The 17462-nt window shown below is 46.5% G+C and overlaps 1 protein-coding gene across 1 annotated transcript in view; it reads left to right on the forward strand.

Moving 5' to 3' along the window:
• Positions 1–17462, forward strand: part of ARHGAP20 (Rho GTPase activating protein 20) — a 230983-nt gene that overhangs the window by 72542 nt on the left and 140979 nt on the right. Inside the window, exon 3 of the mRNA XM_069759069.1 lies at positions 10200–10370. Coding sequence (XP_069615170.1) covers positions 10200–10370 — 171 coding nt within the window. The remainder of the gene's footprint in view (positions 1–10199; positions 10371–17462) is intronic.

The following is a 17462-nucleotide window of genomic DNA, read 5'->3' on the forward strand; positions in this document are numbered from 1 at the left end:
GCGGTTTCCTATTGACGTGCGGGCGCGAGCCCGCACGTCAATAGTTAACAACAACAGCCGCCAGCCAATTGGAGGCTGGCGGCTGATGTCGGCCTCAGCGCACACGTCGCCGGCGTCTGACGTCATTGACAGTCGCCGGCGAGTGTGCGCTGCTGGAAGGACCTCGCCGCCTGGAGTGCGGACAGGTGAGGAGAGACTGTTTGGTTTTTTTTCTTTTTTTGATAAGCTAACGGTTACGGATGGTGGACACACTGGGGGGCAATGCTGGAGGACACACTGAGGCAATGCTGGAGACACACTGGGGCAATGCTGGAAACACTGGGGCAGATTGCTGGAGGACAAACTGGGGGCAATGCTGGAGACACTGGGGCAGATTGCTGGAGACACTGGGGCAAATTAATGCTGGAGAAACTGGGGGCAATGCTGGAGGACACACTGGGGCAGATTGCTGGAGACACTGGGGGCAATTCTGGAGACACTGGGGCAGATTGCTGGAGGACACACTGGGGGCAATGCTGGAGACACTGGGGCAGATTGATGGAGACACTGGGGCAGATTGCTGGAGACACTGGGGCAGATTGCTGGAGACACTGGGGCAATGCTGAAGACACTGGGGCAATGCTGGAGACACTGGGGCAATGCTGGAGACACTGGGGGTAATATGCTGGACACACTGGGGGTAATATGCTGGACACACTGGGGGTAATATGCTGGACACACTGGGGGTAATATGCTGGACACAGTGGGGTAATATGCTGGACACACTGGGGCAGATTGCTGGACACACTGTGGCAGATTGCTGGACACACTGTGGCAGATTGCTGGACACACTGGGGCAGATTGCTGGACACACTGGGGCAGATTGCTGGACACACTGGGGCAGATTGCTGGACACACTGGGGGCAATGCTGGACATACTGGGGCAGATTGCTGGACACACTGGGGGTAATATGCTGGACACACTGGGGCAGATGCTGGACACACTGGGGCAGATTGCTGGACACACTGGGACAGATTGCTGGAGACACTGGGGGCAATGCTGGAGGACACACTGGGGCAATGCTGGAGGACACACTGGGGTAATGCTGGAGACACTGGGGGCAATTCTGGAGACACTGGGGCAGATTGCTGGAGGACACACGGGGGGCAATGCTGGAGACACTGGGGCAGATTGCTGGAGACACTGGGGCAATGCTGGAGGACACACTGGGGGCAATGCTGGAGACACTGGGGCAGATTGCTGGAGACACTGGGGCAGATTGCTGGAGACACTGGGGCAGATTGCTGGAGACACTGGGGCAATGCTGGAGACACTGAGGCAGATTGCTGGACACACTGGGGCAGATTGCTGGACACACTGGGGCAGATTGCTGGACACACTGGGGGTAATATGCTGGACACACTGGGGCAATGCTGGAGGACACACTGGGGCAAATTAATGCTGGAGACACTGGGGGCAATGCTGGAGGACACACTGGGGCAGATTGCTGGAGGACACGCTGGGGCAATGCTGGAGGACACACTGGGGCAAATTAATGCTGGAGACACTGGGGCAATGCTGGAGGACACACTGGGGCAGATTGCTGGAGACACTAGGGGCAATTCTGGAGACACTGGGGCAGATTGCTGGAGGACACACTGGGGGCAATGCTGGAGACACTGGGGCAGATTGCTGGAGGACACACTGGGGGCATTGCTGGAGACACTGGGGCAGATTGCTGGAGACACTGGGGCAGATTGCTGGAGACACTGGGGCAATGCTGGAGACACTGGGGCAATGCTGGAGACACTGGGGGTAATATGCTGGACACACTGGGGGTAATATGCTGGACACACTGGGGTAATATGCTGGACACACTGTGGCAGATTGCTGGACACACTGTGGCAGATTGCTGGACACACTGTGGCAGATTGCTGGACACACTGTGGCAGATTGCTGGACACACTGGGGCAGATTGCTGGACACACTGGGGCAGATTGCTGGACACACTGGGGCAGATTGCTGGACACACTGGGGGCAATGCTGGACATACTGGGGCAGATTGCTGGACACACTGGGGGTAATATGCTGGACACACTGGGGCAGATTGCTGGACACACTGGGGCAGATTGCTGGAGACACTGGGGGCAATGCTGGAGGACACACTGGGGCAATGCTGGAGGACACACTGGGGCAATGCTGGAGACACTGGGGGCAATTCTGGAGACACTGGGGCAGATTGCTGGAGGACACATTGGGGGCAATGCTGGAGACACTGGGGCAGATTGCTGGAGACACTGGGGCAATGCTGGAGGACACACTGGGGGCAATGCTGGAGACACTGGGGCAGATTGCTGGAGACACTGGGGCAGATTGCTGGAGACACTGGGGCAGATTGCTGGACACACTGGGGCAGATTGCTGGACACACTGGGGCAGATTGCTGGACACACTGGGGCAGATTGCTGGACACACTGGGGGTAATATGCTGGACACACTGGGGCAGATTGCTGGACACACTGGGGCAGATTGCTGGACACACTGGGACGGATTGCTGGACACACTGGGGGCAATGCTGGACATACTGGGGCAGATTGCTGGACACACTGGGGGTAATATGCTGGACACACTGGGGCAGATTGCTGGACACACTGGGGGAAGGACTGGAGGCATGGGCAGAATGTAGACACATGGCATGATTGGAGACACGGGGCAGGATTGGATCATGGGGCAGGATGGATATGATGGAGACAGATGGGGCAGGATGGGGAGATCATATGGTGTAGAATGGATACTCATGAGTGCAGGATGGGAGAACATATGGCTGGAGCCAGGAATCAGATAAACGGGGCCAGGGTGGGGAATATTATTACCATAGGGGCTAATTAAGGGATATTATTACTGCAGTGATGTATTTATTTTATTTTTTGAGTATACGGTTTTAAATGGGGGGGCGGTCCTGTTACTGTGCAGAGTGACACTATATCGCCTTTTTCTTCGTGTTGTAATTTAGAAGTTGTGAAAAATTAAGTAATGTGTTCTGCAAGCGGAGCTCGAGATAACTGTGTTATTTCCTGCAGAAACGAGTCCTGGCTGGAAGAAATGATGGCGGTCTGTGCTGGATGAAAGATGAAGGACTTCACCTAGAGACGTCACTGGTGAGTCAGTGTTACCTATACACTGACACTATACACTGTATACTATATACAGAGGTCCTGTGTACAATGTCACCAGTGATCACTGTATTACCTATACATTATATACAGAGCTCCTGTGTATAATACCACCAGTGATCTCTGTATTACCTCTACACAGACACTGCATACTAAGAACAGATCTCCTGTGAATACTGGCACTTATGGTGATAGTATTGTGTTTTTTGTTTTTTTTTATTACTGATCAGTATTGTAGTATTCAGTCACTATGTGGTGGTAATATGTGGTCTGGAAATGGTGTTGTGGTATTTGACCCTTGTATGTGCTATTTGGTCACCAAGTGGTAATATGTGGTCTTGACATGGTGCGGTGGTATTTGTCCCTTGTAAGTGATATTATTCGATCACTATGGTTGTAATTTGTGGTCTGGTCATGGTGCAGTGGTATTTGTTCCTTGTATGTGATATTATTCGATCACTGTGGTTGTAATTTGTGGTCTGGTCATGGTGCGGTGGTATTTGTTCCTTGTATGTGATATTATTGATCAAAATATACCTAAATTGTATTGCAGATTTTAACAAATATTTAATAGGTTACAGTAGAGTAGGGCCCGGCCATTTTTCTGGAATAATCTGGTTCGGGTATATCATGACCCCCCGTCACATGATCCCCCCGTCACATGATCCCCCCGTCACATGATCCCCCCCGTCACATGACCCCCCCGTCACATGACCCCCCCGTCACATGACCCCCGTCACATGACCGGGGGGGGGGCCCACAGTGTCTGAACAGCCCGGGTCCCTGGCTACCCTTAATCCACCCCTGTATACTACAGTATATATAAGGGAGATGACCAACATGTATGTACTGAGGGGAAAATGAGGGGTGAGGTGAAAATGAGGGGTGTAAGGTGAAAATGAAAAGGTGTGAGTGCAAAATGAGAGGAGTGAGGGAAAATAGTGGAGTGATCAGAAAATGACAGATGTGAGGTCGAAATGACAAGTGTTAGGGGGAATGAGAGGAGTTAGGGGGAATGAGAGGAGTTAGGGGAAAAATAAGAGACGTGAGGGGGAAAATGAGAGGCGTGATGGGAAAATAAGAGAAGTGAGGTGCTATAACTAACTACAGATATTTACTATGCCCAGGCAACGCCGGGCTTTTCAGCTAGTCTACTATATAATTGTCTAAGGGGTACTTCCGTCTGTCCTTCTGTCTATCACGGATATTCATTGGTCGTGGCCTCTGTCTATCATGGAAATCCAAGTCGCTGATTGGTTGCCACGACCAATCAGCGACGGGCACAGTCCGGAAGAAAATGGCCGCTCCTTACTCCCCGCAGTCAGTGGCCGGTGCCCGCTCCATACTCCCCGCGACCCGCAGTGTCCCCCGCGCTCCTCTATATACTCCCCGCAGTGTACCCGGCGCTCCGCTATATACTCCCCGCAGTGTCCCCGGCGCTCCGATATATACTCCCCGCAGTGTCCCCGGCGCTCCGCTATATACTACCCGCAGTGTCCCCGGCGCTCCGCTCCATACTCGCCGCAGTGTCCCCGGCGCTCCAGTCCATACTCCCCGCAGTCAGTGTTCCCGGCGCTCCGCTCCATACTCCCTGCAGTCAGTGTCCCCGGCGCTCCGCTCCATACTCCCCGCAGTCAGTGTCCCCGGCGCTCCGCTCCATACTCCCGTCCGGTCACCGCTAACACAGGGTTCATGCCGGCGTAACGGACCGCGTTATGCTGCGGGTAACGCACTCCGTTACCGCCGCTATTAACCCTGTGTGTCCCTAACCTTTTACTATTGATGCTGCCTATGCGGCATCAATAGTAAAAAAATGTAATGTTAAAAATAGTAAAAAAACAAAAAACCTGCTATACTCACCCTCCGTTGTCCGCTGAGGCGCTCGCACCTGCCACCATCTTCCTTTCCCAGCGATGCATTGCGAAATTACCCAGAAGACCTAGTGGTCTCGCGAGACCGCTAAGTCATCTGGGTAATTTCGCAATACATTCTGGGAACGCAAGATGGCGGCAGCCGCGCGCCCATCGGCACAGCGCCGTTGGATACCAGGAGGCGGAGAGATGGGACGCTGAGTAGCAGCGACAAGAATGGTGAGTATGTACGTCGCTGTGCAATATACTACGTAACTGGGCAATATACTACGTGACTGGGCAATATACTACGTCACTGGGCAATATATTACGTGGCTCTGTGCTGTATACTATGCAACCAATATACTACGTCACTGGGCAATATACTACGTGGCTCTGTGCTGTATACTACGTAATTGGGCAATATACTATATCACTGGGCAATATACTATGTCGCTGTGCAATATGCTACGTGGCTCTGTGCTGTATACTACGTCGCTGTGCAATATACTACGTGGCTCTGTGCTGTATACTACGTAACTGGGCAATATACTACATAACTGGGCAATATATTACATTGCTGTGCTATATACTACGTGGCTGGGCAATATACTACGTGACTGGGCAATATACTACGTGGCTGGACAATATACTACGTGGCTGGACAATATACTACGTGTCTGGGCAATATACTACGTGGCTGGGCAATATACTACGTCGCTGAGCAATACTACATGGCTGGGCAATATACTACGTGGGCTGTGCAATATACTACGTGACTGGGCAATATACTACGTGACTGGGCAATATACTACGTGTCTGGGCAATATACTACGTGGCTGGGCAATATACTACGTTGCTGTGCAATACTACGTGGCTGGGCAATATACTACGTGGCTGGGCAATATACTACGTGGGCTGTGCAATATACTACGTGGCTGGGCAATATACTACATGACTGGGCAATATACTACGTGGCTGGGCAATATACTACGTGGGCTGTGCAATATACTACGTGTCTGGGCAATATACTACGTGGCTGTGCAATATACTACGTGGACATACATATTCTAGAATACCCGATGCGTTAGAATCGGGCCACCATCTAGTATTCTATAAAAGTGTTAAAAAAAGCTTTGTACATAGTTTACTTATCTTCAACTGATCCTGAGTTACAGCTACAGCCTGCATCATACTTCAGAGCTGAATTCACATTATCTGCCAGTTCATTGTCTACCCAGAGATTTCTCTAGTAATTATTTTTTGGGGCAGTTGACCATAAGGTATGTACGGTCATCAAATGCAGGACCAGAAGACAAGTAATGCAATGCAATTCAGCCCCATTTACATGAATGAAGTCAAGCTGCAATACCAGACATATCCTGAAGACATGTCCGGCACTGTTTCTGGAAAAAAAAAAACCTCTCTTGTATTGAATATATGTTAATTGAATATACAGAGTTGTGTACTTAATCTTGTGCCATAATACCTACACTTAATACTATGTGTATCTTTAGCCTTTTCTTTTGTGCTCTGGTCTGAGGCATCATCTTTCGTGAGGAATACGACCTAATAGCACCGTCCTAGATGAAGTGCAGTCTTGTCAAAAGGAATCAGAATTAATTTGCCAAACTTAGTCACCACATCATTTATCGTACGTCATCCAAAGCCATTTTATGACTACGCATTTCATTGTCCTTATGTTTTTAACTGAAATGACTTATTTTAGTCAATATTTGGATCCACCATGAAATAACAATTCTGGAGCCTTTTTTCCTCTGTTATTCCTCCTGTAACTATATGTAAGATGTTATCAATCCCCTTCCAAGTCTTAAGTTTTGCAGCCCCTACATGTATAGGAAGCCACGACTGGATGCAGATGCCATCTGTCGGTATATCAGCTGTATAAATTGAGAAACAGCGCAACATTTGTCCACAGACTGTATCTGTATCAGCTCAGCCCTATGGAGGTGCATGGGACTGAGTCACAATATCAGACACAACCTAAACATGACTGGTGTTGCCTGTCGAAAATGTCTGTTTTCACATTTCTGACCAGGCCAAATATTACAATTCTGACCAGCGTCACTTTACGTGGTAATAAGTACGGAACGCTTCAGCAAATCCCACTGATTCTGAGAATGTTTTTTCGTGACATATAATACTTCATGATAATGGTAACATTTATTTTATATGACTTGCATTACATGATTCAGATGATACCGCCGAGGGATCATTGACTATAATGAGGCAGCAGAGTTACTCTGGATTCTGTCTGACCTTTGTTCAGCGGTGTGCTTTTTTTCAGACGTACACAAAACTGTGGCCAATGGCACTTTTATGCACGCCTAAAAAGAAGGACACCGTCAGATCATAGGCCATACGGCATCCACAGTGCCTCCATCTGCCTCATTATAGGGAATCTTCTGCTGGGGGTTCCGTCTGAATCACGTATTTCAGAGATTTACACAGTGTAAGCGCTCAGCGCGGAGTGCAGGATAACTGTGAGCCAGCCATCCTGCAATCTTCGAGAGGCAGAATGAACAAATCAACAGCAGGTCAAGAATTGGTTTTATTTATTTTTTATGCTGTTCCTAGTGCAGTGTTAATGATTAGATGACTTTATTCTTTGGGTCGGTGCGATTACAGCGATACCAGATTTATATATTTTTTTTTATGCTTGACTGCTTTCATGCACTAAAAGACACGTTTTTTGGAGAACAATAATTTTTCCATATTTCGACCTAAAGAGTCATGTAAGGATTTTGACGAGTTGATGTTTTTATTGGTACTATTTTCAGGCGCATGACACTTTTTGATTGCTTTCTATTCCAATTTTTGGGAGGCACAATGAACAAAAACCAGCAATTCAGGAATTTTGGGGATTGTTTTTTGTGCGCCGTTCCACATGAGCTAAAATTTACTAAGGCAGATTTATTCTTTGGGTCAGTACAATTACAGTAATACCACATTTATATAATTGTTTGCTGTTTTTGAACTTTTACACAAAAAATATTTTAGAGAAAAAAATTGTTTTTTTTATCGTTCTATTTTGAGAGTTATAATTTTTTATTTTTCCACTGATGGAGCTTTGTGGCAGCTTGTTTTTTTGGGACAAGATCACGTTTTTAACAATACCATTTTTACTTGCATTCGTCTTTTTGATCACGTTTTGTTTCAGCCTTTTTTTTTTACTTACTTTTTATGGTGTTCACTGAAGGGGTTAACTAGTGGGACAGTTATAGGTCAGGTCGTTCTAGACATGGCGGCGATACCAAATATGTGTACTTCTTTTTTTTCTTACATAAATTTTTTTTAAGAATACAGTATATTTTTATTTGTTTTTTATTTTTTTGTGATATTTTTTTTTTAATTTTTTTATATTTTTTTTTTTTACTTTTTTGTACTTTTTTTCTTAGTCCTTTGGAACTTTCACTTTTTGCAGTCTGATCGATATATAAAGCATTGCTAGGCACGAGCATTGTTGTGCTTTATAAACTGCCAATGCTGCAGTGGCGCATGATCTAACCAAGCTTGCTAGCCCTGGTGACCCGGATGACTTCATGACGACATCAAGACACCATGGCAGCGATCGGCCCCTCGTAATGACGTTGCAGGGGTGCAGATCGGAGGGAAGTTGGAGCCGCCTCCCTTTCCCTGCCTTCTAAATGCTTCCGTAAGTGATACATCACTGGAATCAGGGTTTCTGCCTCTACATCACGCTGCTCTCAGATTACAAAACAAAGAACTGCTCTCAAATTGGCTCTCGTCCCTGCATGATTTTAGAAATCATTTTTAGGCCAAAGATATGAATAAAAGTTTTTTTCTGGAGATGGGCATCAGTGATTCATACAGTCATACATCACAATTTGAAGCAGATTTCTTGGAAATATTTAGACAGTCCTTGATATGGCACCTGTTTATAAAGGAAAGGTACAAGTTAAAAGCTAAAATATTTTTAATCTTTATTAAATCTTTCTGTATTTTCACTGAACAACCGGTAAAATGAACACTTCGTCCTGTTGATGTATTCTAGTGCGATGATGAATAAATTCCATGATGGATAGTGTTGTAGATTTCAGCTTTCAGCAGAATTGTCAGCACTCTGGTGTTGTTGGAGAATAAACTGGTTTATTGGAACATAGAGCAATCATTAACTTCATCATCACAACATGAAGGATTGCAAGAAGAGCTGCCACAAGGAAAGGTAACACTACAGTGTAGAAAGGATCAACTAAAGATATCAACAATCTTTAATATTTAACACAGGACCATCTGCTGTTGGGTCAAGATAATCCCTCCACAGCATGAGTCTGTAGCTGTTTCCTGTTTTACATGCCAAAAGATACTACTGGCGCCCGTATGAGTGGAATATGACTAAAGCCTTAAAGTGGGTGTCTGATCTTAGAAAGAAAAGTCTGATTATTTTCTACAAACTGTTCAACATACTCAGGTTCTCTGACTGGTAGCTGAGAATTCAGAAGGTGACCATTCTCCGTGTGGAGATTGAGTTTGTTAGGATTCATGATGGCAATGCTCCATGGGAAAGTAGTGTGAAAAATAGCACTTCTCCAGCAAAATGAGAACTGTCATTCTAGTGCCTTCTAAAGGTAGCTGCCCTGTTAATCAGTGACCAACTATTTAAAGGGAGTCTGACAAAAGGTTTTTGCTATATAATCTGACAGCATCATATTATAGGGCAAGAAAGCCTGATTCCAGATATGTCTCACTTATTGGGCTGCTTGATGTAACTTTGATATAATCCTCATATATCTGCTGTAGATTCAGAAGACCTAAGACTTCTGATCTGTGTATAACCCCGCCCACACCACTAATTGGCAGCTTGCTGTGTACACTGGGAATTGTTATCAAGCTGCCAATCAGTGGTGAGGGGTGGGATTACACAGATTAGCTTGACTGCACTGCACATGAAATGTAGTCCTGCAGTGATAATCTCCTGATGTTAAAATGCTGACTGTAGAGAAATAACAACTGACAGCCTAATAAGTGACACATCCCTGTAATCAGGCTCTCCTGCCCTATATGAAGGTACTTTTAGAATAAATAGCAAAACCTGCTGACAGATTCTCTTTAAGTAGAAGAATGTCTATTTTTTGTGTTAACTATCAAATGAGATCAAGTTGTCTGAAAGTCCAGGGACCATGTCATTTCATTCTGTTTTCCTTTGTTCTTGCAGGGATAGTTGTTTCTCACCTGTAAGTCCTGAATCATGTCCTCTTGTTCAAGCCTTCGTCTGTCCCAGCCGATCATTTATAATGCATAGTCATGTTCAGCTGAAGACCGGTCTGCAGACCCAGGAGCGCCATCTCTTCCTCTTCTCCGACATCCTCATCATTGCTAAGTCCAAGTAAGTACAACCCAGTCACGGCCTTCATTTAATGGCTACAGGCTGAAGACACTCCGTGTCAAAGAGGACGAAGGCTATGCTGGCATTGTGGTTATATTGGTATTGGAATTCATATTACCTATTAAATTGTGAGTCTAAGTAAAATATTTATTATGTCTGTGCGGTGGCATACAAGTCCTTGTGGAGGTCAGTGACTAATTTGTGATACTGACTATATGCGGGATATGGAAAATCCTGGGAGATTTACAAGAGACAATTTCCCTGGGTAGGTGAGTGCCAACATCGCTGGAACGGAGCCGGCATGGGAGGTGGGTATAGGCTTCATTATTTTATCAGGAACTAATATTTAGTTTCAGAAGGGGTTCTCCTAGTAGTGGACAACGTCAAGTCATTTTATTAAATCTGTTTTTTGAAAATGTTTTGTCAACCTTGTAAATTTCACACTGGCCAGTATTTTAGACTAATACTTTCTGATCCTTAAAGAAGACTTTTCAGAAGTGCCATTATCATCAGAGGTAGGATTACAATGTTACAACGACAGGCCACCTCTATAGATATATCTGATAACACAGAACAATATTAATCGCAACTTACCTCCTCTCCTTCCCTCCCTTCTCACTGATCTAATGTAAAGGAAATCTGTCACCCCCAGGGATGTATATGACCTATTAATATGGGCATACAGGTAATAGAAATGTTACACTAGCCCTACCTGTATGCCTCATATTAATGGTCTTGATGCTGAGAAATGTTATATTCTTTCTTTATGTTAATGATTTAGAATCATAGAATGTTAGAGTTGGAAGGGACCTCCTGGGTCATCTGGTCCAACCCCATGATCAAAGCAGGATTCACTAAACCATCCCAGACAGATGTCTGTCCAGCCTCTGTTTGAAGACTTCAATGGAAGAAGAACTCACCACCTCTCGTGGCAGCCTGCTCCACTCATTGATCACACTCACTGTTAAAAAGTATTTTCTAATATCTAATAATATTAAAATTCTATATTTATATAGCACCAACATATTCCGCGGCGCTTTACAGTTTAACAGTTTCAAACACAACAGTCATAAGTAACAGTGTTAATAATACAATAATTAAAGCGTAATAAGACGACCCTGCTCGTGAGAGCTTACAATCTACAATGAGGAGGGGGAGATACAAAGTACAGGTGTGTATTTACAATGATGTATTTACAATCATGGTCCAGCCATCTTCAGGGGGTGGGGAATAGATGGGGGATAGTGAATGGGCTACACACACACAAACATAAAATGACTTTGATTAGGGAACATGATAGGCCGCTCTGAACAAATGTGTTTTGAGGGAGCGCCTAAAACTATGCAAATTGTGGATGGTCTTGGGGTAGAGCATTCCAGAGGATTGGCGCAGCACGGGAGAAGTCTTGGAGTCGGGAGTGGAAGGTACGGATTAGTGCAGAGGTTAGTCGAAAGTCATTTGCAGAGCGCAGTGGTCTGTTAGGCCGATAGACAGAAATGAGGGAGGAGATGTAAGGGGGTGCCGCACTGTGGAGAGCTTTGTGGGTGAGAACAAGTACTTTGAATTGGATTCTATAATGAATAGGCAGCCAGTGTAATGACTGGCAAAGAGTGGACACGTCTGAGTAATGACTAGCCAGATGGACGACCCTGGCTGCTGCGTTAAGGATAGAATGGAGAGGGGAACGTTGAGAAAGGGGGAGGCCAGTTAATAGAGCATTGCAGTAGTCCAGGCGGGAGTGGATCAGGGCGACAGTGAGAGTTTTTGTTGTTTCCATGGTGAGAAAAGGGCGGATTCTAGAGATTATATGTATATATATATTTGCGCCGAAGGTACTCTCAGATCTAAAAAACCTATTAATAACAAAACTTTCTGCAGAGGATAATATCCATGGCACTATGTTTAAACAATTACCGGTACCTTATTGGCGGTTCGTTATACAGCGCCTATCGTCCACTTCAGGTCCTAACGATTACTAGGTGATCACATACTCGTTAGGACCTGAAGTGGACGATAGGCGCTGTATAACGAACTGCCAATAAGGTAATTGCGATGGATATTATCCTCTGCAGAAAGTTTTGTTATTAATAGGTTTTTTAGATCTGACGGTACCTTCAGCGCAAATATATATATATACATATAGTCGCTTGTGTTTCCACACTTAATATTGGACATTTTAGGTAGTTGTGTCCGTTTATTTGCAGCAGGAGGACTACCAAGAAATAACCTTGTGTGCAGCGCCCTTAGTTGCTTTTATGTTTCAGATTCTAGAGATGTTCATTGTGTGTAAGCGGCACGAGCGGGCAAGAGATTGTATATGGAGGTGAAGGAGAGATCGGAGTCAAACATAACACACAGACAGCGCGCCTGCTGCCGGAGTGTTATTATGCTGCTACCCATAGAGAGGGAAATGTCAGATTTAGGGAGGTTAGTAGATGGCGGGAGCAGATCTGTGTCTCATCACATTCAGTTTCATCCCACTGCTTCTAGTCTTTTCTTGTGCAAATGAGAATAAAGATGATCCTTCTACAATGTGACAGCCCTTGAAATATTTGTGGACAGCTATTAAGTCTCCTCTCAGTCTTCTCTTTTGCAAGCTAAATATTCTCAAACTCTGTCATCGTTCCTTATAGGACATGGTTTGCAGACCGGTCACCATTCTGGTCTCTCTTCTCTGAACTTGCTCCAGTTTGTTGATGTTTTTTAAAATGTGCCCAAAACTGGACACAGTATTCCAGGTGAGGTCTGACCAAAGAGGAGTAGAGGGCAATAATGACATTGCGTGATCAAGACTGTATGCTCCTGTTAATACATCCCAGAATTGCATTTGCCTTTTTTGCTGCTGCATCACACTGTTGACTCATGAATACCCAACAGAGGCGTAGCTAGAGCTTTTGCCGCCCGGGGCTGTTCCCGAGTTTGGCGCCCCCCCCCCCCCCTCCCCCGGCTCAATACACACAAAGGTTACCAAAAATGGTTTTCCTGTTTTGTAGAACTTAAACTGGGCCTAATGGTGTCACCCCCACATGCCAAACCTGTGACTTAATACCACCACACCATGACCAGGCCACATAGTGACCGAATAATACTACATACAAGGGACAAATAACACAACACCATTTCCAGACCACATATTACCACCACATAGTGACTGAATACTACAATACTGATCAGTAATAAATAAAAAAAAAAAACACAATACTATCACCATAAGTGCCAGTATTCACAGGAGATCTGTACTTAGTATGCAGTGTCTGTGTAGAGGTAATACAGAGATCACTGGTGACATTATACACAGGACCTCTATATAGTATACAGTGTATAGTGTCAGTGTATAGGTAACACTGACTCACCAGTGACGTCTCTAGGTGAAGTCCTTCATCTTTCATCCAGCACAGACCGCCATCATTCCTTCCAGCCAGGACTCGTTTCTGCAGGAAATAACAGTTATCTCGAGCTCCGCTTGCAGAACACATTACTTAATTTTTCACAACTTCTACATTACATCACATGAAGAAAAAAAGGTGATATAGTGTCACTCTGCACAGTAACAGGACCGCCCCCCCATTTAAAACAGTATACTCAAAAAATAAAATAAATACATCATTGCAGTAATAATATCCCTTAATTAGCCCCTATGGTAACACTATTCCCCACCCTGGCCCCATTTATCTCATTCCTGGCTCCAGCCATATGTTCTCGCATCCTGCCCTCATGAGTATCCATTCTACCCCATATGATCTCCCCATCCTGCCCCACCAGCCTCCATCGTATCCGTCCTGCCCCATGATCCAATCCTGCCCCGTGTCTCCAATCATGCCCCGTATCTACATTCTGCCCATGCCTCAAGTCCTGCCCCCAGTGTGTCCAGCAATCTGCCCCAGTGTGTCCAGCATATTACCCCCATGTTGTCCAGCAATCTGCCCCAGTGTGTCCAGCATATTACCCCCAGTGTGTCCAGCAATCTGCCCCAATATGTCCAGCACTGCCCCCAGTGTGTCCAGCACTGCCCCCAGTGTGTCCAGCAATCTGCCCCAGTGTCCAGCATTGCCCCAGTGTGTCCAGCAATCTGCCCCAGTGTCCAGCATTGCCCCAGTGTGTCCAGCAGTCTGCCCCAGTGTGTCCAGCATATTACCCCCAGTGTGTCCAGCATATTACCCTCAGTGTCCAGCATTGCCCCAGTGTGTCCAGCATATTACCCCCAGTGTGTCCAGCAATCTGCCCCAGTGTCCAGCATTGCCCCAGTGTGTCCAGAAGTCTGCCCCAGGGTCTCCAGCATTGCCTCAATGTGTCCAGAAATCTGCCCCAGGGTCTCCAGTATTGCCCCAGTGTGTCCAGCAATCTGCCCCATGGTCTCCAGTATTGCCCCAGTGTGTCCAGCATTCTGCCCAATGGTCTCCAGTATTGCCCCAGTGTGTCCAGCATTCTGCCCCATGGTCTCCAGTATTGCCCCAGTGTGTCCAGCATTCTGCCCCATGGTCTCCAGTATTGCCCCAGTGTGTCCAGCATTCTGCCCCATGGTCTCCAGTATTGCCCCAGTGTGTCCAGCAATCTGCCCCATAGTCTCCTGTATTGCCCCAGTGTGTCCAGCATTCTGCCCCATGGTCTCCAGTATTGCCCCAGTGTGTCCAGCAATCTGCCCCATGGTCTCCAGTATTTCCCCAGTGTGTCCAGCATTCTGCCCCATGGTCTCCAGTATTGCCCCAGTGTGTCCAGCAATCTGCCCCATGGTCTCCAGTATTGCCCCAGTGTGTCCAGCATTCTGCTCCATGGTCTCCAGTATTGCCCCAGTGTGTCCAGCAATCTGCCCCATGGTCTCCAGCATTGCCCCCAGACAGAGTCAGACATAAAGAAAAAAAAAAAAAAGTAAAATCCTCACCTCTCCCGTTCCTAGCGCAGGTCCGGTGCAGTAGTCAGCGTCTCTCCAGCTCTGCGACGCTCAGGACAGAGAGGCTGAGCGGCGCGCACAGTAGTGACATCATCGCGCCCTCTGCTCTGAGACGTCGCAGAGTCAGAGGACGCTGCAGCTGCCGCAGGAACCAGGAGAGGTGAGTATTAGAGCGGGGGGCGGGGGCCCCGGGGGTGGGGGGAGCCTGGTCGTGGCGGCGGACGGCGCCGCCCGAAGATTTAAATGGGCGTCTTTTTTTTTTTTTTTCTCTTTCTCCTCCTGCAGCGCCGGACGCCCCCCGCATTGTGCCGCCCGGGGCGGACCGCCCCCCCCCGCACCCCTCTTCCTACGCCACTGATACCCAAGTCTTAGCCCTATTCCTCCCATTCTGTAAATGCTTTTTTTTATTTTTATTGCCCACATGTAGTACTTTGCATTTTCCCTGTTAAAAACCATTCTGTTAGTTGTTGCCCACTGCTCCAGTTTATTTACATCTTTTTGAATCCTCTCTCTCTCTTCTCTAGTATTAGCTATCCCTCCTAGCTTTGTGTCATCAGCACATTCAGGCTATGTGCACACGATGCGGATTTTGCTGCGGATCCGCAGCGTTTCCGCAGCTGCGGATCCGCAGCAGTTTCCCATGCGTTTACAGTTCAATGTAAACCTATGGGAAACAAAAATGCTGTGCACATGCTGCGGAAAAATACGCGCGGAAATGCAGCGGTTTACATTCCGCAGCATGTCACTTCTTTATGCGTTTTCCGCAGCGGATTTACAACTGCCTTTATGGAAAACCGCAGTTGTAAAAAAAAAAAACCACGGTAACTCTGTGGTAAATCCGCGATAAATCCGCAGCGGTTTTCCACTGCGGATTTATCAAATCCGTTGGAATCCGCTGCGGAAAAATCCGCAGTGGACCCAGATACGTGTGCATATACCCTCAATCAGTTTACCCTCAATTCCTTCATCAAAATCATTGATAAAGATGTTGAACAATACAGGGCCCATGACAGAACCCTGTGGTACCTCACTTGAAACATTCTTCCAACTGGATGTGCAGCCATTTATGGCCACTCTTAGGGTCCAATCACTAAGCCAGTTTTGAATCCACCTTACAGGTGCCTTTTCCATTCCATACTTAGTCATTTTTTCAATAAGGATGGTGTGAGATACTTTGTGAAATGCTTTGCTGAAGCCAAGATATACTATATCTACAGCATTTCCCTGATCCACCCAGTCAGTGATTCTGTCATAGAAAGAAATTAAGTTAGTCTGACATGACTTATTAGTTACAAACCCATGCTGACTCTGTTTAATCACTTCATTCATTTCTTCCAGGCTCCGGGACGTGCGGTGTCTGGAAGAAATCCCTGCCTCCTGTCTTCATCGTAATACTTACCTCCTCCCATCAGCATCAGTTATGGCCCCAGAATCCCGCACCATTCTCTCTTCTATGGACGCTGTACTCAGGGATCTTCTGCGCAGGTGCCAGCTAGTCACTGTGACCTCTGGGGTGTGCACTGTTAAGATGCTCTCTCCACTCCCTCCCTGCACAGTCATCACTAGAAACCATGTGTACAATGTGATGACTAAGCAGGGAGGAAGTGGGGAGAGCACATTATCGTCACACACACCAGAGGTCACTGGAGTAGAAGTCTTGAGCGTCTGCGCAGAAGATCCCTGAGTGCAGTGCCCACAGAAGGGAGGATGGGTATGTATCTCTGGGGGAGTGCAGGGCACAGGCGCAGGATTCTGGGGCTGTAACTGATGCTGATTGGAGGAGGGTAGTATTACAATGAAGACAGGAGGCAGAGATTTCTTCCAGGCACCGCACGCCCCGGATCCTAGAAGAAATCATTAACATAATGATAGCATGTAAAGTTTCTCAGCAACAAGACCATTAATATGAGTGTAACAATTCTATCACCTGTATGCCCATATTAATTGGTCATATACGTCCCCTGGAGGTAACAGATTCCCTTTAATTAGATGCTTCAATACATAAGATAGGGTTGGAGTCAGGCTGTCGCAACCAATGTGTACGTGGATTTCCTGAAAAAGCAGGAAGTACAAGTCCATGATAGCCCCAGGGGCCAGTGTGAAAATTGCAAGATTTCTAATTTTTTTTAATACAGATGGGGTTATGTTAAAAAAGAAAACTTTCCAAAAATGCTTTAAAAATACATTTAGCCTAAAAACTTGAT

The sequence above is a fragment of the Ranitomeya imitator genome, chromosome 3 (assembly GCF_032444005.1).
Source record: "Ranitomeya imitator isolate aRanImi1 chromosome 3, aRanImi1.pri, whole genome shotgun sequence".
NCBI classification, from domain to species: domain Eukaryota; kingdom Metazoa; phylum Chordata; class Amphibia; order Anura; family Dendrobatidae; genus Ranitomeya; species Ranitomeya imitator.